This window comes from Ruditapes philippinarum, unplaced genomic scaffold (assembly GCF_026571515.1).
Source record: "Ruditapes philippinarum isolate M1 unplaced genomic scaffold, ASM2657151v2 ctg3318_1_1_1_1, whole genome shotgun sequence".
Lineage (NCBI taxonomy): Eukaryota > Metazoa > Mollusca > Bivalvia > Venerida > Veneridae > Ruditapes > Ruditapes philippinarum.
This window is the reverse complement of record NW_026858103.1, coordinates 19,716-44,323: the sequence shown is the minus strand read 5'-3', so window position 1 is coordinate 44,323 and position 24,608 is coordinate 19,716. Positions and strand designations below refer to the sequence as shown.

The 24,608-nt window shown below is 32.3% G+C and overlaps 1 protein-coding gene across 1 annotated transcript in view; it reads right to left on the bottom strand.

Annotated features, from left to right (window-relative positions):
- The window catches only part of LOC132752115 (AFG1-like ATPase), a 36,918-nt gene extending 22,704 nt beyond the window's left edge, over positions 1 to 14,214 (bottom strand). The window contains exons 1-5 of the mRNA XM_060742395.1: positions 14,082 to 14,214; positions 9,564 to 9,730; positions 8,503 to 8,560; positions 6,283 to 6,384; positions 5,582 to 5,712 (exon numbers count right to left, since the gene is read on the bottom strand). Coding sequence (XP_060598378.1) covers positions 5,582 to 5,712; positions 6,283 to 6,384; positions 8,503 to 8,560; positions 9,564 to 9,730; positions 14,082 to 14,172 — 549 coding nt within the window. The 5' untranslated portion in view covers positions 14,173 to 14,214. The remainder of the gene's footprint in view (positions 1 to 5,581; positions 5,713 to 6,282; positions 6,385 to 8,502; positions 8,561 to 9,563; positions 9,731 to 14,081) is intronic.
- Between the last annotated feature and the right edge of the window lie 10,394 nt (positions 14,215 to 24,608).

Genomic DNA, 24,608 nt, shown 5'->3' with positions numbered 1-24,608 from the left:
GAAATAAAGAAGAAACAGTAAGAAATAGTACTTTTTGAGGAAAATTCTAAGTTCAAGGGGATATAAATCTGAAACTATTGGTGCTAGAGTTATGAACCTTATCACATAAGATGGGGATGATGATAAGGTACATATATTTGAAGTATGAGGTTGATCCCTTCAGAAATAAGGAAGTAACAGTAAAAAATAGTATTTTTTAAGGAAAATTCTAAGTTCAAGGGGAGATAAATCTGAAAATATTGGTGCTAGAGTTATGAACCTTGTCACATATGATGTGGTTGATGATAAGGAACATATATTTGAAGTTTGAAGTTGATACCTTAAGAAATGACAAAGTTATAGTGAAAAATATTTTACTGCACCAAAACTTTAATCTAAAATCTGGACGCGGACGCCGACGCCGGGGCGAGTAGGACAGCTCTCCATATACTTTGTATAGTCGAGCTAAAAAGTATTTGACATGAACTACATTTGAATTAATGTTTTTTTCCGGAATCATGCATGGAGTTTCAAGTCAATATCATCAGTAGTTTTTTCAAGAATTACATAATAAGCAAAACTTATACCAAAAATTCCTACAAAGGGCAATAATTCAGTTAAAATTCATATCAGCATTATGGACCTTGGTTAATGACATCATTAAGTATGAAGTTAAAAGCAAATACCATAATGGTTTAAGAGGATATGAAGTACAATAAGTTGCAAATTAAACTATAACCAAAGTGTTACATTAATGCCTAGGTCAGAAGGAGTTCTCATCCTTTTCCTTCAGCTGATATTCATAATAGAAAGAAAACATACACAGTGTACACCATAAAATGTGATACAAAAGTTATCATGACAATGATAAAAACATTACAAAAGATGCTGCCCTTACAGAAATTATTGAATAGCATATTTCAATAAATTATCAACAGGAAAGTCATTGCTAAGAATTCATGTAACTAATAACCAGTGCGCATCCTTTTCCAATTAAGTATACATGTACAGTCAAATCATATACAGAAAACCTGTCATCCAAGGACAACTTTTTAGAAAACGTCATGTTTATGTGTTGCCTACACTCTAAAAGCTATGGATTTGAAACTTCATAGGATGATAGATCTTATTGAGAAGAAGAGCAGTACACAAAACGTGCACTCTGTACTTCGTGATTTTAGAGTTATTGCCCTTTGTTAATTATTATACTTTACTTTTGTACGGGCAGATTCTCCAACACAATAGAAGCTATTCAAGCTACAATCAGTTCAAATTCCACTAAAGAACATGTACATTATAAGAGTGGTATAAGAGTGGTGTTCATAAATAACCTATATTAAAGAATTATATGCCTAAGTGACAGCTATATTGTTCACTAGGCAACACATCCTACTTGCGAAGTTCTAGTTTGGTGCTAAATATCAATTATCAACAAGCCTTGAGGTTCATTTAAGTTTTTCCTTTGTTGTTGGGTTTTAAGTCAACACCAAAACTATAATGGTCAAGCTAGTTGGATAGTTTCCTAACATGAAAGAATTTTAAGTCTCTAGCAGGATCCGAAGCCATATTTAGGTAAGTGGTTTAAAGTCAACAACCTTATTCATTGAAGGTACCAACAGATCAAACATTTTTACAAATCACTCAGCAGACCAAGAAACAGTATGTAAGAGTCATTCAAGGACAGAAGGAATACCATAAAAGCATTTACATGGTAATGGACCTCTGAAAAATTTGGCAGCTATCCAAAAACTCCATAGACAGGTTTTAGAGAATGTAATTTGACTGAGGTATACAATAATTCAATAATACTAGCAAAGGTATGAAACATTTATAAAAGCTGTATATGTCACCAAAAATTTATTCTGACTATACAATCAAAATAAAATATTAAAGCTGAAATAAATTGAAATTTTGTTTGCTCATTCTATCAAGCATTGGGTAAGAAAGCAGGATTTCTTGCAGGTTTTATCATTTGAACTGTGCCTCCTTAGCAACAAAAGAACACATCTAAGTTTACCAATTGCTAGTACCAGTAAAACAAAATTAGCACATGGAATATTCTGACTAGTTTCAAAGGCATAAACAGACATTGCCTGCCCCCAAAATAATGCCATATTTACCAAGAGATTATGATTAGAATTATTAGCAATTTTGTTACAACAAAGCTTCATTGTATTATCATTTTTGATAATAAACAATAAAATTTAATCAATAATTATATTACAAAAAAAATTTTTCACAAAGAAAAATGCTGAACTAAACGTTGGACCTGATTTTCATACATAAGTTATGTGCTTAAACTCAGATGGTTGTAACTTTAATATTGCAGCTCAAAAATAAAAGTTCTGATAATTTGTAGCATTCCTGAAACTAACCTTAAACCTTTCTGACATGACAGAATCCACTCCCAATTAGTGGCCAGTTATTCAATTAATGGCGGTCAAAGACTTGATTAGCCACAAAACATGATCCATAACATGTATACAGACAATAACCAAACTTTCCAACATCCAAGAAAACAATTGTGTAATTTCTGTCAGTAATGACAAAAGATTTTCAGGAAATACATGTATATTATGTACATTTATATGGTCTTATAAATCTAGAAACAAAAGCAAATTAATATGTGCTCAAAGGGGGTGGGGGCATGGGAGCAGGGGGGAAAGGTTCAACAAGACTGCCAAAGCAATGAAAGCCCCTTTCCGCAGCTGAAATTTAACCTTACCTGTATATACATACATACTAGTACCATGTCTGAAAATTGGTATCTTATTATTCCCTTTTCTTCAATTATCAAGGAAAATAATTTTAAATTTTCTCTTATAAACAAAGTTACTCCCATGACACAAAAAGTGAAAATAATCATAAGATCACACAATTCTAAAAGCAAGCTTTTTACAAACCCAAGTTTTGCCATATTTTTCAAAGTAACACATAACAAGAGCTGTCCGTAAGACAGCGCGCTCGACTTTTTTATTGCTTGCCAATAAAAAAAGTTTTTGCAGTAAAAGGCAATACAAGAATCTCTGTATTTTTAAAGTGAACAATGGCCATGAGCATTAAGATATTTAGTGAAGAATTATTTTACTGAATTGTGTGATACCCTTGAACACTGCAGCAAAGTTTGAAATGTTTAAGTCAAAAGAGGGCTGGTAAGAAAGAAAAAAAAACTGAGTTGAGCCTTAAATAAATTTAATAGTATTAAACCCACTTTGAGAGAATAAGGTATTTTTACGTCACTCAGAACACCTTGGTAAATGACATAATAACATAATTTTTCAAGAAATCTATGCCAAGGAAGCAGTATATTTTTGTACAATCAGCATAATATATAGATTTGAATTTTTTTTAGATTTTTTAAGTTTTTTAGTGCTTGCCTATAATACAAAACATTGACAGTTAAGGGCCATAATTCAAATAAAATCTTTGACAGAATTACCTTCTCCTGGACATGTTTGGGAATCATGATTGTAAACAAGTATTCCAACTTTCAAATTAATATCTCAAACAGTTCAGTCAAAAAGTGGACTGGTACTAAAAACTTAACCAAGATTCTAAGTCGATAAAAGGCCTTAATTTTTAAAACAAATCCTTGACAGAGTTACCTTCTCTTGCGTACAGATGGGGGTAATGATGTGAAATAGCATTAAAAGTTTCAAAGCAATATCTCAAAGGGTTAAGGCAATAAGTGGATTTTACCCATATTCAATGTATTTTCTAAGTCAAAAAGGGGCATAATTCTGTCAAAAACCTTGACAGAGTTATGTCCTCTTGTCTGTTGATGAAGGTCGTGATGGTAAACAAGTATGGTCAGTTTCAAAGCAATACCTCCAATGGTTTTGAAATAAAGTGAGGTGGTACAAAAAACTTAACCAAGCTCAATACACTTTCTAAGTCAAAAAAGGGCCATAATTCTGTCAAAAACCTTGACAGAGTTATGTACTCTTGTCTGTAGATGGAGGTTATGATGGTGAACAAGTATGGTAAGTTTCAAAGCCATACTTGTAATACTTCTGAAATAAAGTGGGGTGGTACGAAAAACTTAACCAAGGTGTGACGCCAACGCCGACGCCGACGCCGGGGCGAGTAGGATAGCTCCCCTTTTCATAGAAAAGTCGAGCTAAAAATAGCATAAAAGTGTCAAAATCAATGACAAAGCATTGTACTGTTTAAAAGTGCAGATGATATATAATATTATTCCAGCATTCAAAGCAATAACTCAAAGGATTAAGTGAAAAAGTGTTTCAAAGCAACAATTCAAAGAATTCAGTGAAAAAGTGTTTCAAAGCAATAACTCAAGAATTCAGTGGAAAAAAAAATTCAAAGCAATAACTCAAAGGATTCAGTGAAAAAAGTATTTCAAAACAATAATTCAAAGGATTAAGTGAAAAGTATTTCAAAGCAATAACTCAAAGGTTTCAGTGAAAAAAAAGTATTTCAAAGCAATAACTCAAAGGATTAAGAGAAAAAGTATTTCAAAGCAAATAAACTCAAAGGATTCAGTGAAAAAGTGTTTCAAAGCAATACTCAAGAATTCAGTGAAAATAAAATTTCAAAGCAATAACTCAAAGGATTCAGTGAAAAAAGTATTGCAAAACAATAATCAAAGGATTAAGTGAAAAGTATTTCAAAGCAATAACTCAAAGGATTCAGTGAAAAAAGGATTTCAAAGCAATAACTCAAAGAATTCAGTGAAAAAGTATTTCAAAGCAATAACTCAAAGGATTCAGTGAAAAAGTATTTCAAAGCAATAACTCAAAGGATTCAGTGAGAAATAAAATTTCAAAGCAATAACTCAAAGGATTCAGTGAAAAAGTATTTCAAAGCAAGAACTCAAAGGATTCAGTGAAAAAGTATTTCAAAGCAACGACTCAAAAGATTAAGTGAAAAAGTATTTCAAAGCCGCAACTCTAAGGATTCAGTGAAAAAGTATTTCAAAGCAATAACTCAAAGGATTCAGTGAAAAAGTATTTCAAAGCAATAACTCAAAGGATTCAGTGAAAAAAAAGTATTTTAAAGCAATAACTCAAAGGATTCAGTGAAAAAAGTATTTCAAAGCAATAACTCAAAGGATTCAGTGAAAAAGTATTTCAAAGCAATAACTCAAAGGATTCAGTGAAAAAGTATTTCAAAGCAATAACTCAAAGGATTCAGTGAAAAATTATTTCAAAGCAACGACTCAAAGGATTAAGTGAAAAGTATTTCAAATCAGTAACTCAAAGGGTTCAGTGAAAAAGTATTTCAAAGCAATAACTCAAAGGATTCAGTGAAAAAGTATTTCAAAGCATAACTCGAAGGATTAAGTGAAAAAGTATTTCAATTGAGAGAAAAAGTACGGTCTTACAAAAATTAAAACAAAGGTTTGATTTTGAACACATGCAAACTTGTTTTTAAAAGGAAAAGGGTTAGTTATAGAACTAGATAGCCAGCATGCTTATATTAATGAAAAAAATATCTGAAATTAATGTGCATTTATGAAAAAAAATCCCAGAAATTCATCATATTCATTACTGATAAAAAGCAAAACAAGATGGCCTGAATTTAAATACATAAATGTAAAGGTTGCCTGAAAATCATCATATATTTTAATCAATAAACTAACCTGAAATTCATCAAAGCATAGAAGCCATGTATTATCACTAATACTCTCAGCCACTGGAGGTATGGGGTCATACGAGTGCAACTTCTTAATATTCACTTCCCGTGGCAAAGATTGTTTCCAGCTGTGAATTTCTGTAATGGATCTTTTCAATTAAGTACAAAATTGATGCCTTGAACCCTTCCCTTACTGATCTTATTTTTTAATGGATTTGTTTACGTTACATTTAAAATAAATAAATAGAATTGTCAATTGTCAATTTCTGGGTCATCAAGATAAACTAGTCAGCCACCAGGCTCTATCCTGCTGACAAAGCCTAATTGTTTTTGGTTCCAGCAAGGTAATGATTGAAAGGGTAACAACATTTGAGCGACTTGGTTTGACCTAATAAATGCTAAACTGATCTTTATAATAATGTAAAACAATACTGTAAGCATTGCAGAATAATCTAAAATGCTTTCATATAAGTGTCACAAGTAAAAGAAGAAAGCCACTGTCATTTTTATTTATTTATGAATGTTTTACACAAAATGCACAAGTAAAATTATTATGTGTCACTGGGTCTTCAGTCAAAAGTGCAATATGCATCACTTAAACAATTATTTTTCACAGGTTCCACACTAAAGAGTATTCTATGAAATAAAATATGTAACACTGATTCAGTGGTTTTATAATATTCAAATATGAATACATTAGTGCCTTACTTTGATGAACTTCTAACATGAACTTGTGAAAATGGACCCGCTGTTTCTTCTCCACTGGGCACTGATCATGAAACAAATCCATCAACATTGTTTTACCACAACCTGTATCAAAATGTTACCACATTTTACCACAAATATATATTAATGCAACATTTTTCAAAAATTGTATTTATGTTATATTTAACTGTAACCTGTACCAACATAACATTTCACCATAGCTTGTAATGTATAACATTTTTCTACAACTATTCTCATGATATTGCTAAATAGCATTGTACCAATGTAACATTTTAAAACAATGTATCAATGTGACATTTTATCACATTTTGCATCAACATATAACATTTTACCACAACTTGTATCAAAATATCATTATACTATAACCTGTATAAATGATACATTATACCACAACCTGTATCAAAAAAAACATTTGACCACAACTTATATCAAAATTAACCACACCTCTTATCAAAATATAACATTTAAATAAAATGTATCAATGCAACATTTTGCTAAAATTGTAACAATGTTATATTTAACTATAGCCTGTACCAATATAACATTTTACCACAGCCTGTATAAATGTAACATTTTACCACAATTTCTATCAAAATATAACATTTAATTACAACCTCTATCAATGTAACATTTTACCACACTATTTACCCATGTTACATTTTACCCGAACCTGTAACAATGTAATATTTTACCAGACCCTGTAACAATGTAACATTTTACCAGACCCTGTAACAATGTAACATTTTACCAGACCCTGTAACAATGTAACATTTTACCAGACCCTGTAACAATGTAACATTTTACCACAACCTGTCTCAGTGTAACATTTAACCACAACCTGTATCAATGTTACATTTACCACAACCTGTAGCAATGTAGCATTCAACCACAGCATGTAGCAATGTAATATTTTACCACAAACTATATCAATGTAACATTTACCACAACCTGAATCAATGTAATATTGAACCACAGCATGTAGCAATGTATTGACAGTCTGTATTAAAGAAACATTTTATCAAGACCTGTATCATTGTAAAATTTTACTAATTTAAAAGTGTGGTGGCATGGCCAAGTGGTTAATGTGTCAGATGAGTGATTTAAAGAATTGATGGACGCATGTATTCAAACCAATAAGGGGCAGTTGTTGTTTCCTCCAACAAGAAACTTTACACTTATTGCTTAGAACTTTTTGGTTCCAGAAAAGAATTTGAATGTGCGTCTCTAAACTTAAAGCTTTCTACACAATCAAACTATAATAATAATATCTGTATAAAATAAAGTAACATAACAAGAATGGTCAGATTGGCAGTGTTTGTGTAACTATTCTCATAGCTTAACCATAAACCTGCAGTATTTATGTAATGAATTTGCCCCGTTTTGAATTAGAAATAGTCCAAATGAAGTTTCAAGATTTAAATTTCAAAACATAAAAGTTGAGTTACTAATAGCACAGTCTGGAAACAATATGGTACATGTATCTCATCGACAGTGCAAACAAGTCTGATATATATGTATAAGTTATCAGTTGTTTTTCTTAATTACATTACTATTAAGTTTCTAAGACATTTAGACATTATCCTTATAATATATAAAGAAAATATTTGATTTTGACTCCAAGGTGGAGGCATTTTTTACCCTAAGTGCATAATTTATTAAACTTAATTAAGGTCTATTAAGCAATGATATATGCCAAATATAGAGACATATAGAGAGTATTTATCCATAAAAAAATAAGATGATTGTGTTTTCCTTAACCTAAGCTTTCGAGATTTAGTTTCACAAAATGAAACTTTGTAGTTTCACAAAATGAAACTTAAATATGTTTTGCCATATAAGTTAACTATGTAAATGAAGTAATCCCTGGGGCAAACCAATTTTAATTTCAGGAAGCTCAAACCTGTGTTCTGCACATCGTCTAAGTATAAGCATTATTTCTGCCAAAATGTTTTTACCTTCCAATCAGTTCAATAGATACAGAGTGGACATGAAATTCTGAAACTGATAAAGAATGACTGAGAGTGACCTTGACCTGATAAAGGTTAAACCTGCGCTCTGCTCATTGTCTCATTATGGTTGACCTGTCTGCCAAGTAGAATCAATTTCCTACCACCGGTTCAAAAAGATACAAAACGGACAAATGCATACAGACCAATATGTGTCAAAATTTTTTCAGGTGTAATAAATAATTATCATATTTACCAACACTTCCATATAAGTACAGTCCTTCTGGTGCAGAAATTTTTTGTTGACCAAAGATCTGGAAGAGATTTTTCCCATTTAATTTTACAATTAAATTGTTAGAATAAAAATATATAAACATATTTAATGACTTTACAGTGTTCGAAATTAGCAGTAGTCCGATAGCCCCTGACTACTAAATTTCTCCTCGGGCTACCAACTTTTTACAGTAACAAGCCCGACCAGACTACAGTATTTTCAGAGGCAATATAAACAACTGTTTTAAACAAATGAATCATGCTAGTGAAATGCCTTTTGGGCTAGTAAATATTCCAATCTGGTAGTCCGACCGGCCTTGTGGATTCAAATCCGAATTTCTTATACTGACTTTAACACTTTGATCAGACAACTTAATTATCATGGAAGTTCCAATACTAATGTATTTACAGTAATTTTTTGGAACATTAAAAAAAGCCCCGACTATGGCTTTCTGAAGGGGAAAATATTGCATAATAGATAAAAGAAACCCCATAGAGTCTCATCTGAAATCAAACATCAACAACTGAGCATGGAACATAACCACACATTTAATTAAAAAAACTTATACATAGAACAGCAGCATACATTTGGTACATGGAACAGTTTAAGCTCATACTTCGATTTCTACACAATCTTTATATCAGCATTCAGCTTATTTGTGTATATCAATAAAAATGTTTTTTATCCGAGTTCCATTTAGCATGCAGTTACACTGCTGTTGCATAACTTGTTATTTTATAAATGTTAATTTTTTCTAAAGAAGACAATATGTTGAAAGCTACAGAAAATCATTGTTTTTATTGAAATGATTACTTACTTGTATCTACTGTATATACCTACACTGGCCACCCACTATTACATACCATCTAGTCTTGAAATATATAATTATAAATACCTACCTACACTTCTTGCTATCTAGTCTTGAAATATATTATTAGTTTACATACATTGTACTGATTCAGCACATTTTTTCTGTTTGCAACACTCGCCTGTGTACCAAACAAAATCACTCATACTTCAATATTTATATGTCAATAAATTACCTTTTCCATAAAAGCATTAGATTTTGTTGGAGGTTTGTAATCCAAGAGTTGAGCATTTAGTCTATCAAGGGAAGCAACTATTGTCTTCTGGTACTCATCTTCAGTTAGTTCCCCTTTGTTTACTCTAGACATATACACAGACATCGGAGTAGCTGCTTCATTTTGAACTGAAACATAATTTTAAAACTTAATGTATCATACTTAAACAACAGTTGTCACTGATTGAAAGCAAACATCAAACAAGAGCTGTCAGTAGGACAGCAACGCTCAACTATTCTTAGTGCTTGATTGTAAAAAAAAAATGCTTGATACAGTTACCTCCTCCTGTTTACAGGTTGGGGTAATGATGGTGAACAAGTGTGCAAAGTTTCAAAGCCAAATGTCAATGGACTTTGAAAATATTTGAGGTATTACAAAAACTTTAACATAAATTCGAAGTCGAAAAAGGGGCATAATTCTGTCAAAATGCTTGATACAGTTACCTCCTCCAGTTTACAGGTTGGGTAAATGATGGTGAACAAGTGTGCAAAGTTTCAAAGCCATATGTCAATGGACTTTGAAAATATTTAAACTATTACAAAAACTTTAACATAAGTGGTTACGCCAACGCGGACGCCGACGCTCGGGTGACTACAATAGCTCTACTTATTCTTATCGAATAGTCGAGCTAAAAATATTTTCAGAGAACGTGTAGCTTCTAAATCCACTTTGCAGGCAACATTTTTCTACTCATCCTGCATAGAATTCTCTTAAATTCAATTTCTACTCATAATTACAAGAGGAAGAATGGAATGGTTTGTGGTAACATTTCACAAACATGACAAAAAAGTTTGTCCAAATTATCATCTTTTTGGAGCAAAGTAAAACAAAGGTTAACCAGCTATCAGTATCTTTTAACACAGGAATGAGTTTGAGGTCATACTCTTTGTCTCTGCACTTTTGATATATGCTCTTCAGAATATTTTCAGACCTAAAAAAAAATTAGCCCATTTGTATCAAAACAATTTACAATGCAACATCGAAAAATGACGCTGCAGATTACTGAACAAAGGCACCAGTCGGTTGCCTCTATACAACCAATCTGCAAGCTTGTTTTCTAATAGAAGCATGAGGCCTCACACAGGGTGAAATAGCATTATTTAGTATAGATTTATTTGTGCTGTTGGAGATGGTGTACAAATAAAATGTTGGGAAAAAAATTAATGTTCACGATCAAGGATAGTTAAAATTCGCTTTTTCTGACTCAGACGTTCACGTGTACTGGAAGTGTTATCTGATATCTATATCTAGCTTAAAAGAATTCCAAAATGGCAGCATCATGTTAAAGTTCTAAGGATTTTTAAAGATTTGAATTTATTTGTTAATATACTGGTTGGGGACCACCAAAACCGGACAACCACCAAACCCGGACGGCCCAGACAATGCTTAATTTAGTATTTTCTTTGTTCAGTGGTTGTTAGTCACTTTTTTATCAACAATAAATGCATAAATAAATACATTTATTTCAACCACCGTAAATGGTAATAGCGAGCTCGACGAGCTGGTCCGAAGGGCCTGCTCACAAAGCGAGCTTTACAGATGCGAGTACCAGCTAAGTGATGGTTTGAAAACTATCGTCCGAAGTACTGAATTGGACACATCGCAACTTTTCGAATTTAAAGATAACGATAAAAACTGAGGAATTCTGACTGAAAACGGATGTGTAGACTGGTCACCCGCGCATGTCTATGGGAACCATAATTAGACAGGGAACCAGAATAAAGGAAGCTGTGTACAGTCTTTCCGAAAGACCGTCGGACCGTCAGCCCTGACCGGTAAAAAATCAGAAGGTCCGATAAAAATTTATGTATTGACGGCCCGACGGTCCGGTAAAAAATTAAGGTTTTATAAAAACCTTACATTCAACATTTTGCAAAGGCCGATCATTTACCTTAATTCAAAACATATCAAAGTGTTGTCATTACACAGTGGTGTCATTACACAATATAAGCTCTTGCAATGCTTGTCAACTGTTATGCATTCTCATAATGCAATCTTTTATGTAACAACGTAAGATAAAAATATCCGACAACTAGTACAATTAAAAGTAAATAAGCGGCCGGTTAAATTACATAAGCGGCCCAGATGTGAAAGGTCACCTGCTATTAGTTTGTTTACACAGATAAAAGTGTCAGTGTATTAATTGGAAAAATATTCGTCATTAAAGAGTAATGCTAAATTACACATGTGCTCAACTGGTGTTTAGCAGCGAATTAGGGATATGAAAGATCGTCCAAGATGTTGACAAAAATTAAACTGTACTGTGAAGGTACCAAACGATTAATCTGTCAACTTCACTGAATTATCGATATATATAATTCTGTTTACATATGCCAGACTTTTGCTGAAATTTACCCTCTCATTTTGCTAGTATATAGTCTGTATGGAATTAAAGTTTAAATAGCAAAATCCATTGAATACAAGTATAACAATATTTATGTTTACATTTTGATTGTGGTGAAAAAAGATAACTTCACTTCGTTGATAATATAATTTTCTTTTTGTATACAAATTTTTTGACTGCTGAGTGCTGACACTTATCAAGTGACTCAAAATGCTATACCAATCAGGTTTTTTTTCGGTCCAGTAAAATCATGTTTGGTCCAGTAAAAAATTTCAGTTTACAGGACCTACTGTCCAGTAAAACTCAGAAGTCTTTCGCATAGACTGTGTGTATAAAATATCAAATGACAGTTTTAAAACGGAAAATGTAAAATGAAAATTGAACGATTATTTTAACCGACTTTTCTCATTCATAAGTTTTACCTGATTTCATTAAATGTACATTTACCTCCTTTTTTTTGAAGAAACAAAACAATCTAACACTATTGGAAATTTATCTATATAAACAAAGAAGGCCCTAAGCATGCATTATTCTACAACAATGCACTCGCCGGTCTTATTATCTCCCCATGTAATCACATTGATTAAAGGCGCCATTTTGTTTGAGAAATATGATAAATAAAAACAATTCTTTTGTCGACATTTATTGTGAAAACTATCTAGTATATAAAGAAAATGGTCTAACTAAGAAAATGAATACGAACACCAATATCTTTTATTCAGTCGTTAACGCTGTACAGACGTTTATCTTTTTTATATTATCTATTCGTGGAACAAATGTTTTCAGCTGTATTGTATAAATAGTAGTGTGAGACCGTCATTTGAAGCGTCTTGCGTCAGAGACCTGCTACAGGTTTCTCCAACATGGAAAAAACTAGAAAACTGATGATTTTTGGGGGGAAATTGATAAATTTTCTGGATTTTACGATTATTTCCACAGTTTTTCTGTGTTTTTTTATCTTTTTTTTGCCGCATTTCTTTTATTTTTTTAATGGAGATGAAATGCTCTGCTAAATAGCCATGGTTTCGGATATCGACGGAAGTTGCAAGCGTCGCTTCCATCCGTTTTAATGATTCCATGAGAATACGAGAAACCTCAAGAATACGAAAAACAGGGATAAACAGTTAAGTATTATCCTAGTTTTACTGTTTACATAAATTAAATTTGACAAAACATACAACTCCCTACAGTCATAGCGAGGTCGACGAGCTGGCCCGAAGGGCCTGCTCGCAAAGCGAGCTTTACGGTAACGCGAGTACCTGCTAAGTGATGGTTTTGAAAACTTTCGTCCAAAGTACCGAATTGGACACATCGCAACCTTTCGAATTTAAAGATAACGATAAAAACTGAGGAATTCTGACTGAAAACGGATGTGTAGACTGGTCACCCGCGCATGTTTATGGGAACCATAATTGGACAGGGAACCAGAATAACGGAAGCTGTGTATAAAAAATGAAAATCGAAGGCGCCATTTTGTTTGAAATCTGATAAATAAAAACAATTTTTTTGTCGAATTTTGTTTTGACAACTATCTAGAATGAAAGAAAATGGTCTAACTAAGAAAATGAATCCGAACACCAATATCTTTTATTCAGTCGTTAACACTGTACAGACGTTTAAAGTATTGTTTACGTGACGTCACAATGTAGCGCCAAACAGCACGTGCAAAACAAACAAATCAAGTACGCTATTTTAATGTCGCAAACGTTTTAAGTTTAACATTTATTTCACTTTAAATAATCTTTATTTCGCTTGAAAAATTATAGAGTGAAATAAAATAAACAAAGTTTTATCAACAATTTCAAAGCTTGTTATTCATTTCACGACAGGGGCGGAGCCATATTTAACACAGTACGTGTGACGTCACACGCACTCATTACTGCATTTGAAATAAAAATGAGCAATTATTCATACTATTTCACGTAAAAAGTGCATCGAGCTCGCTTTGAGGCTTTGCCTTTTTCATATTATATATTTTTCCTAGGCCATCATGTAAATATTTGTTTGGTCTTGTTATGAAAGGAAAACATAAATTTGACAAACTGTCCAGTTATTGAGACATATCCGAACTGATGCCAGTTTAAGCGTAAAAGTACGTGTCCTTGATTATTTTTGACTGGAAACTAACGAGATACCTCCAGATTCTCGTGCACCAGTAAGTAAATATGTCTTGCAAATATCAATAAGCTTTTTTCTCCGTTTGAATAAAAAGTTTCGTCCATTCATGTCTTTTTTATTCTATAAAATAAAATTATGAAATTTGTTGTTGTTGTCATAAGTTATCGCCCTTGATATATTTTTGTGTCGTAATATCAATTATTTGTAGGATTCAAACATATCCAAACACCGCTAAATTTGTTGCAGTGTCGACATGGAGCTACATATAGAAAATAAATAATCCTAAAATAAATATTTTTTCTTTTGATTTGGAAAAGTTCTTGTAGAGCTTTATATGGGCAACATTGTCTGTTTACTCAATTTTCAAGATAGTCTAAATAGCAACAGGTCGGTAATTTATAGCTCTTTCTCTATCTATAGTATACTGCAATACTGTGGCAGATTTTGGGTGGGGGGAAAATCCCGGGATCGCCTATAGAAAAGCCGGGATCCGGGATCGTATTAAACATATAGTAATCCCGGGAATTGACCACCTGCTATCGGTGTGATCGATAAATTATCGATTATCTCATGCCTTTTGTCAAGGATATGCTTGTGATATGAAATGCAGACAGGTTTAATGTTGTTTATTTACTTTTTTAGTCTTGATGGCTATGATATAATTTTGTAATTTAATGATTTTTCGCGCATACATACGTACAGTAAAACAAATGTTCTGGGGACACCACTTTGTTTTTTATGATAGAATTTTAATATAAACACATAATAATATAAGTAATAAGAAAAAGTAAATGCCAATTGGTAAAAAAAAATCATTTATTGAAATATAAATTGCATTTTATACATGTATTTTTATGTATTAAATATACATGTATTTTCATATAACAGTAATGCAGGTGTCATTGGTAAAAATTATCGATTAGATCTAAACCCCTGCATTTTTACAGAGATGTGTAATGTTATGTCAGAATTCTACAAAGGAATTGTAAAGAAGAATTGTGTTTATTTTTCTGACGGAGTTGGTTTTATTTGTTGCGATGATTTCGAGATATTTGACTAAGATGACACGTGCCTTGTACAATATTAGAGTAGAGACAACTTTCTGGTGAAACGAAAGTGTGAATGCTACGTAAAGTGAGATATTTAGTGTTTTTTTTTTCCTCGCTCTTATTTTTATTAAAATACACTTTGTTTGATTTATCACGGAAACAAATGACTTTTGTGTAAATTTCTGGTTTTCCTAATTAGATATAGATCTCCATAGTGATTTCCACTTGCCAAACATAATCCGACTTGTAATGTTCAAATTATTTTACTCCTATCAAAATATAAGTATATTATACCATTATTGATAAATCACAACAAACGTATCAGTAATGCAGATTGTCAATTTCCCTATTAGATCATTACGATACTTGTACAATAGTTTAGACCGAATATCTTTGAACTCCCTTATCACATTCAGAAAAGCCGGGATCATATTAGATACATGTATATAGAGATCCCGGGAATTGACCGTCTGCTATAAATCACATTCAGAAAAAGCCGGGATCGTATTAGATATATAGAGATACCGGAATTGACGTCTGCTATAAATCACATTCAGAAAAAGCCGGGAATCGTATTAGATATATAGAGATACCGGGAATTGACCGTCTGCATAATAACATTCAGAAAAAGCCGGGATCGTATTATATATATAGAGATACCGGGAATTGACCGTCTGCTTTAAATAACATTCAGAAAAAGGCCGGGATCGTATTATATATATAGAGGTACCTGGGAATTGACCGTCTGCTTTAAATCACATTCAGAAAAAAGCCGGGATCGTATTAGATATATAGAGATCCTGGGAATTGACCGTCTGCATAATAAACATTCAGAAAAGCCGGGATCGGATAAGATATAGAGAGATCCCGTGAATTGACCACTTCCATATCACATTTAGAAAAGCCGGGATCGTATTAGATTATATAGAGATCCCGGCTGTATCGCATTCAGAAAAGCTGGGATCGTATCAGACAATGTGTTAAGTGAAACACGGGATAGTTTAAAAAAATAAATATAATAATGGATATATAAAGAAGGTCAATACAAGTTGGCAATCAATTCATTCTATTATTATATACATGCATTTAAAACATATATCCGTTAGGTAGAAGTAGTTAATTTGAACAAACACATATACAGACATAGAAGAAGAAGAAGAACTTTTATTTGCACTAAAGCCCTAAAGAGAGCCATTGACAAAGCATCAATATATATACATACAAAAAAAATAGAAAAATGGCGATACGTGACAAGAAGTCGAGATGGCATGTGTATTCACGGGAAATAATTCTTTGATAAATGTAAAAGTAGCTCATACAATTTTAAGCTGATTAACTGTGCCATATAAAATTACCAAATCAAAGAGCTTTCAGGGAACAATATTAAACGAAGAGTGGTTTCACATGACATCTCGCTTGAGAGAAGCAGAATAATGTAAATATTACAATACGACAAAACATATTAATGTCTATATAATAATAATATGGTTAACGAGGTTGGATGCTCCTAGATAATAAATATGTTGATATCATTTAAGGATTTTGCTCTTTCTTGGAAAGGGGCGCTATCCACAAATAATACATAGTGCTAAATATGATACATTCACCAACACATAAATGCCCCATTGAAAAACGAAAACGAAAATATAGAGCACATGATGGTGATCTGTACATAAGAACGGAAAGATTAGGAGTCTCCATCAACGGAACCATTTTTAAGGTATCTATGACTAGGTTATCATCAAAAGTACTAAATATTATGCATACACCATAAAGCTTTTGTTTGACCAAAAATATTAAAGTAGTGTTATAAAATGACATAGATATATCTACATATATTTTATCGAGTCACCGTTTTTCATTTTAGATGAGTTAACCCTTGACAGAAAGGGTAAATATCAAAAGCCGGTTATAATATTTATAATGTAAAGCAAACATTTTGTCTTAGTAAGCATAAACCTAGAATTATGCTATAGATATATGTACATGTAAAATTGGCAAATCTACAGTGAATCTATCTGTTGCTGACGTTTAATAAAAGCATGATACGTGTTAATACTGAAATTACGAATATCTGTTACATTTTCTGTACTCATAAGAGGAACTAAATTAAAAATTACTAGGGTGATTCCAATAGTATCTTTTGATATATTTTGTACGAAGTTCTTTAAACATATTACATACAAGTACAAAATAGGACATATAAATAAACACATGTTTCAGTATATTATTTCATTTTAAAGCTGCATGACTCCAGATAAACGAAAATATTTCAAGAAAAATCAAACTTGAGATAAAGATTTTAAAAAAGCAAAACGTTTCGAGATTAAAGTAATAATTTACACAATACTAGTATATATTATTAATGCCTAATTTTGTCTTATTTATTAGCACAGAGATATTTTCGAAGCATAACCAACGCAAATAGAACTGTTTTTTGCATATTTGACCTCTTATTGGTAATTAACGTGGAATGTTAGTGTAAATTAATATCTTTGGTCATAATACATTTCAAATTTTTATGAAAATTAGCATTAATCTGGAGGCGTGCTGCTTTAAAGTTTAAATTAAACAGTACATTTGATTAAAGTATATATGTAGAAAATTGATATGAAAAGAAAATATAAATATAAAATAAATAACAACAAATTAAAACAACTTATTTCAATAATATAGCAACATGAATTAACATACATTTATGAATTGATGTTTTTACATTTTATACATTCCCATTTCCAACCAGTAATTGATCTTTTTCTACTGATACCAACACATCTTAAATGGTACCATCCATTGCATTTGCGATTTTCGCATCCTATTATGTCGTCTATAAAATCTGGCACCGCAAACACATCTGCGTTTTTCTAGCTTCACGACCCTAGGGATGCCCGTAAAAGCTGACGAACGGGTTTTTTGCTCCTCTTTTGGAAATGGGTACATTTTACCATTTTCTAAACATAAAGTTAAATGTTCTCGCATCTCTTCAATTTTGTATGTAACGTTAAAATTAAATCTATTGGGATTATTACAAAATTCAACAGTGTTTGCAATAGCAAATAATCCACAATCGTAAGAATTCGGCTGTTGTTGTATTCTTGGTAATTTAATAGTTAAGTTTTTTACATTATATATTTGACACAATTGTATTTGCACATTGAATTTCAAATGTTTTAATTTCTCTGACATACTATCTAGATAATACACACAACCCGACTCATGCGAGAAACTGCATGTCCAATGACAGTTGCCGTCAAAGTGAATCTGAGTACATGGCGGAGTTGCTGACTGAAATTTTCTGTCTGTATTCCATGTTTTGTCGTTATCTATATAATACGGAGTTATTTTTGTGTCTTAAAATCCTTGAATGTTTTTGTATTGTTTCGAAAGTATCGTATTAACTGCGTTCATATGTTTATCAGTGAGCCATTGATTAGATTCAATTATTTCTTTGTCTTGCATACTTAAATCCAGTTCAGGTAACCACGGTACACTGATATCGGAATCATCGCGAAATATTGAGGTAGGCGTTTCATGTAAAATGTCAGTTACAGAAGGTGAAGATATATTTGGTAATTTTAGTATTTTTGGCGGTGTGACAACATGCTGGTCATCTTTTATTTGGTGATTCACTCAACGAAGTTTCTAATTTTATTTTTTTAGGTGTTGGTTCAGGGGTATTTGGCGGACTGTATTTCGTAACACCGTCATTGTTTTCAGCCTTAGCTAATTTCGAGTCTGGAGCAGGTACTATGTTTTCAAAGTCTGATTGTTTTTGTTTTTTCTGTCCGAGTCTTCGTTGAGTCTTAGGGCGGTTTTTGTATCTCATTAGACTTATCAATCTTCTTTCTTCTTTTTTCTCAATGTTTGTTATTCCGATGCTACGCTTTGCGGCGATTATGTGGTAACATGTACCTGTTGCCGGGCACTGACACTCTTCTTTGGGGAAAAGTGTTTATTTGTATTACGTTTTCTTTTTTATTGTCACAGTGTTCTGTTTCGCTTTTTATGTCCAATTCAGAAATTGCAGTTTGCACAACATTATATATTTCATCTTCTTTCACTATTTTATGAGGAAATTTTAAATCTTTTAAATGAATTTTTGAGTAAGAAAAATCGGATTTAAGTTCTTGATCTCCTAGCCCGGCCCTTCCACGTAACATTTCTACATGAATCGAATTTTGTAGATAGAATAAACTTAAAATCATGTTTGCGACGGACATTCGCCTGTGATTATTCATATATTTCATTATTGTATTGAAACCCTCAGAGATATTAGTAGTAATACCGGACTTTTTCATTGTAAATCCCTGCCTGCTCCAGGAGCCAACGGCCTGAATATTCCATTATATCATCTTTAATGTGACTCTGGAAATATTGTTCAAAGGACTCACACCAAGGACCACTTAAAGTATCTAGCTGTTGTTGGAATTGGTTTTCAGACGTACACCTCAATAAAGTATCTAAATGTTTCATGTAAAGCTCCACATTTGATGTTGGAGTTTTTCTTTGGCGAAGCCATTCTCTAACGTCCCTCTTTACATGATTCCAGCAATGGTAATCTTTGGCGTTATCTAATTTTGTCTCTATGGCATTTGTTACACCCGACTCGTGATCGGCAACGAACACAATGTCTGTCTTTTTTAGATTTAGGCATTTTTTTCGGTTATGATAGAAATAAAACGTTCGTGAAATTTTTGGTCTTTTTTCTCGTGTAGCATAAATGCAACTGGGGTAGTGGGCTCTTTCTTAAAAATGAAGTTCTTGTACAATAAAGGGGTGATATAGAAGTTCCCGCATTCAAAAGTCGTATCTATGGAAAACATAGTTTTAGGGTCCTGTTCTATGTTTAATAAGTTATTCAAATTGTCTAGGGATTCTTGCATCCCCATAAAACATATAGGTAGATAGATTCTTTTATTTCCACCAATTATGAAGAGCAGAACATACAATACATACAATATATACAAAATTACACCATGTACAATAATTTCTTAACACTAATAAATTAGGTTAACAACAAGAGATACTATACAAAATAATACAGTGACTATTACAATATTACAAGCATGTGTATATTGTTATTTTAAGTTTTCAAGTTTATCCATAAAGAAAACAAGTCTTGTCCGAAAACGAAAAAGACAAGAAATGAGTGATGGATATTACCAACAGCACAAAATTACAAATTACAGTTGTTATAAGCCATTGCCACTCATATTATTAAAGAAACCAAACAGTCATGTCGAAATAAAAATAAAACGCTAATGATCAATGCCTCAGAATGCATTTGATGTGATAATTAGATAGTAGCACATTTGTTTTACGTGCATGAGACAGAAAATTTTGTTATAAGTATGACCAAGAGTATATTAATATAAAATTGGATTATTTAAGGTTTTATTTCTAACAACAATGTATTATAAATGTATTTTATGTATTATAAGAGCAAGAGTATATATTTACATAATCACTTATAATTTCATTTAATAAGCAGGTCTGTCATAAAGCCGGGATCGTATTAAAACATATAAGGATCCCGGGAATTGGCCAGTTCAAGAATATAGTTTTTCAAAAAAAGGCGGATCATATTAAACATATAGGGATCCCGGGAATTGACCAGTTAAAAAATATGGTTTTCAGATAAGCCGGGATCGTATTATAACATATAAGGATCCGGGAATTGACCAGGTCAAGAATATAGTTTTTCCAAAAAGCCGGGATCGTATTGAAGCATACAGGGATCCGGGAATTGACCAGTTCAATATCAATAATATGGTTTTCAGAAAAGCCGGGATCGTATTAAAAACATATAAGGATCCCGGGAAATGACCAGTTCAAGAATATAGTTTTTCAGAAAAGGCGGGATCATATTGAACATATAAGGATCCCGGGAATTGACCAGTTTAAAATATGGTTTTCAGAAAAGCCGGGATCGTATTATAACATATAAGGATCCTGGGAATTGACCGTTCAAAATATAGTTTTTTCAGAAAAGCCGGGATCGTATTGAAGCATATAGGGATACCGGAATTGACCAGTTCAACAATATGGTTTTCAGAAAAGCCGGGATCGTAAGATCAAGGGAATTGACCAGTTCAAGAATACAGTTTTTCAGAAAAGCCGGGATCGTATTAAAACATATAGGTATCCCGGGAATTGACCAGTTCAAGTATATAGTTTTCAGAAAAGCTGGGATCGTATTAGACGTACAGGTAAAGAGTAAATTATCATTCGGTCTATTGGTCATAGTCGGAAGTGTCACTAGACATCTTCAATACACCAATGTTTATTAACACCATGGGACGATATGTTGGGCAAATTTATTAAGAAAATGAGTCCACTGCCGTTCTTTTTCATTTCATAATTTCATTGACAAGTAATTTGTTCATAATTTGTTCATACTTAAAAAATATATTCATCTAAGACATTAAAGAAAGCATTAAGAAAGCCGAATCGAATAAGATATATATATCCCGGGAAAATGACCATTACCATCTTGCTTTCAGAAAACCCTGGATCTATTACACAGTACAGAGATCACGGGAATTTACCACCTGTCATACATGTCAAGAGTTTTTTTGGTTATAAATGATGTTAAGTATATCTTATGATATTTTCTAAAAATAATATTTAAATACATGTACATAAAATTAAGCCAAAAATTATATTAACAAAATTTTTTTTTCTCCAATTAGGCAAATATAAGTATTGTGATTTCCGCATTTTAAGTATATCAAATATATTTATATCTTAAGTAAAATTAATTTACCGGTCATTAAATACAATAAAAAATAAAATGTTAACGTTTAATCGCCTTTCGTTACGGCAAAAACCAACAAAAATATAGTTTATTAGTTTTCCCTATATATCTAATACGATCCCGGATCCCGGGCGTCCCGGATCCCGGATCCCGGGATTTTCCCCCCACCCAGATTTTGATTATTTCTAAAACAATTTTATTTATCTTTTATTCATTAAAATAATTTCTCTCTAAATTTCTTTTGTTCACGGTAAAGCATTTCAAATTCACTTAAATTCATGACTTTTCAAGTGTAAGCTTGCTCTTGTGGATTTTCTCATTTAATAATGTTTTCTTAAGTAATTGTTTAATTGAAACTACCCCTATTTCATTTATTTTCTAGCATGATATTTTTAGTGAGTTCACTTTTTGTTAGACTATAAAAGAAAGATTTTGACCTTCTCAATTGCTTTTGCCTCAAGGACGCCAAGGTAGCGTATATATATACCTAGTCAACGAGATAAGCCACATTTTTTACCAATGTAGGGTTATTTTTGTTTGTTTCATTTTTGAATAAGAAATCTATTATATTATATTTTCTTAGGAGTGTTTTCCAATTACTTAAATAAGAAACTTAAATAACTTAAATTAACTTTGTTTTCATATTAAACTGTAAATTATGACCAACGTATAGATTGTAGTAGATTCTGTAATGTTATAAACGATATTTGAGAAATGTAAATTTAATAAGTCATCTAAATTGTGAATGATCTTTGTTTGATTGAAACCTTAGAGTTTATAGTTAACCCGGGTTTGCAAGGTTAGTAAACCTGCTACATTTTGGGGGCTCGTCCGTTTAAAAAAAACTAAATTCAAAATTGTCTAGAAAAATGACAACGCCACCACATTTTTGGTGGATACCTTTAGAAGATAAAAACAAAAAGGTTTCATTCAAGGAAAGTCATGTTACTTCACCAGTACACACAAGTTGTTTTGATAACTTAACAGTTATGTTCAACAAACCGAAACAAACTCTCATAAATGTTTCAACTCAAAGTGAACCTATTTCTTCCCTTCAGGAACCTTCTTTCATATCTGAACATATAAAATCTGAAACTAGGAGCACAAATACACCGAGCATAAGTGATTTTTCATTTTACAATGAAAATAATTCATGAAAATAATTCACATTTTCAAAATACACCAAGACAATATGATATACACGATAAAGGTAGGGGATCTTCTCAAAATTTTGATATACACAATAAAGGTAAGGAATCTTCTCAAAATTTTGATATACACAATAAAAGTAGGGGATCTTCTCAATATTTTGATGATCTTGCACCCCATGGAAAGAAACCTACTGAAAGGTATTTTCCACAAGGTTTAGAACATGATGATAATGAAAACATGCACAATCCAATACAGGGATCGTCTCAAACTGAGTATAACACACAGGGACATTCTCAAAGTGATCAGCATTTAATTTTCTCAAAACAAGCATCAAACAATGACAGTTTTCGTTATTCTCACGACACGGGGCCATCTCAAACTTATCAAATTAACTCTCATGCCAATGAGTTTTGTCAGAACCTAACAGGGTTATCTCAAAAGGTTCAAGATCAAAACTCTAGGCATACACATGGTACACATAGACAGTCTTTTGATAAACGTTATAGTAATGAAGACTTTAATGAGAGAGACAATTTCATAAATTTTCATCAGGGACCATCTCAAAATCATTATCCCAATCATGAAATAAATAATAGTCAGTGCTATGACTCACAAAATGATGTACTGCCACACAATGTAGATCAGTATGTACATACATTAGCAGACAGAAGGCATTTGTCAATACCTGAACACAGTTCTGCTTCTACTTTAATGGCAAATAGTCATTTTGTTGATCATAGAAGGCATCCATTAATGAAACCTACTATCAATAGTTCTACTCATTCACAGAATGGCATACATTCTTTTCAAAGGCCAGAAAAGCAAGCCTTTAAGCCACAAATGCAAAACTTCAACAGTACATATAAACCTAGCCCTTTAGGATTACAAACTGCATCTCAGTTGCCTCTTAGGCACAAAGCCAAAGAGCCTGATAAATTTGATGGGGAATCAATAGAATGGAGAGATTATATTGTTCACTTTGAAAAAGTAGCAATTTGGAATCAATGGGATGATGTTGAAAAAGCCCAACAATTACTTATGAGCCTTAGGGGACCTGCTCAAAAGCTTCTTAGTGATCTTAACCCAAACTTATTGGATAATTATGAGTACATTTTGTCAGTTCTTAACCGTAGATTTAACCCCCCTGAACGTGAAACAGCATATCGCTGTGAATTCAGAAATCGTAAACAACTAAAGTCTGAAACAGCTTCTCAATATGGCTACGCTTTACAAAGATTAGCTGTGAAAGCTTTTCCAACAGTACAGCCTGAAGCCAGAGAGATATACATCATTGATCAGTTTATAAATGGTCTTTTTAAGCTTGAAGTCAGAAGTCATGTACAATATAGACACCCAACAACAATTGACTCTGCAATATCATTCGCAATAGAATTTGAGGCCTTTGAAAGTTCTCAGGGAATCCTTAGAAAACCAAGATTTGAGCAAGAGCAGTCTACATCTTGCAATAATATTTCAAGTAAAAGTAAAGAAAATGTTACATTAGAAGAAATAGCAACTAAAGGAATTTCTTGTATTCCTGACAAGATAGATGATATTAAGAATTGGCCATCACCAAACAATAAAAG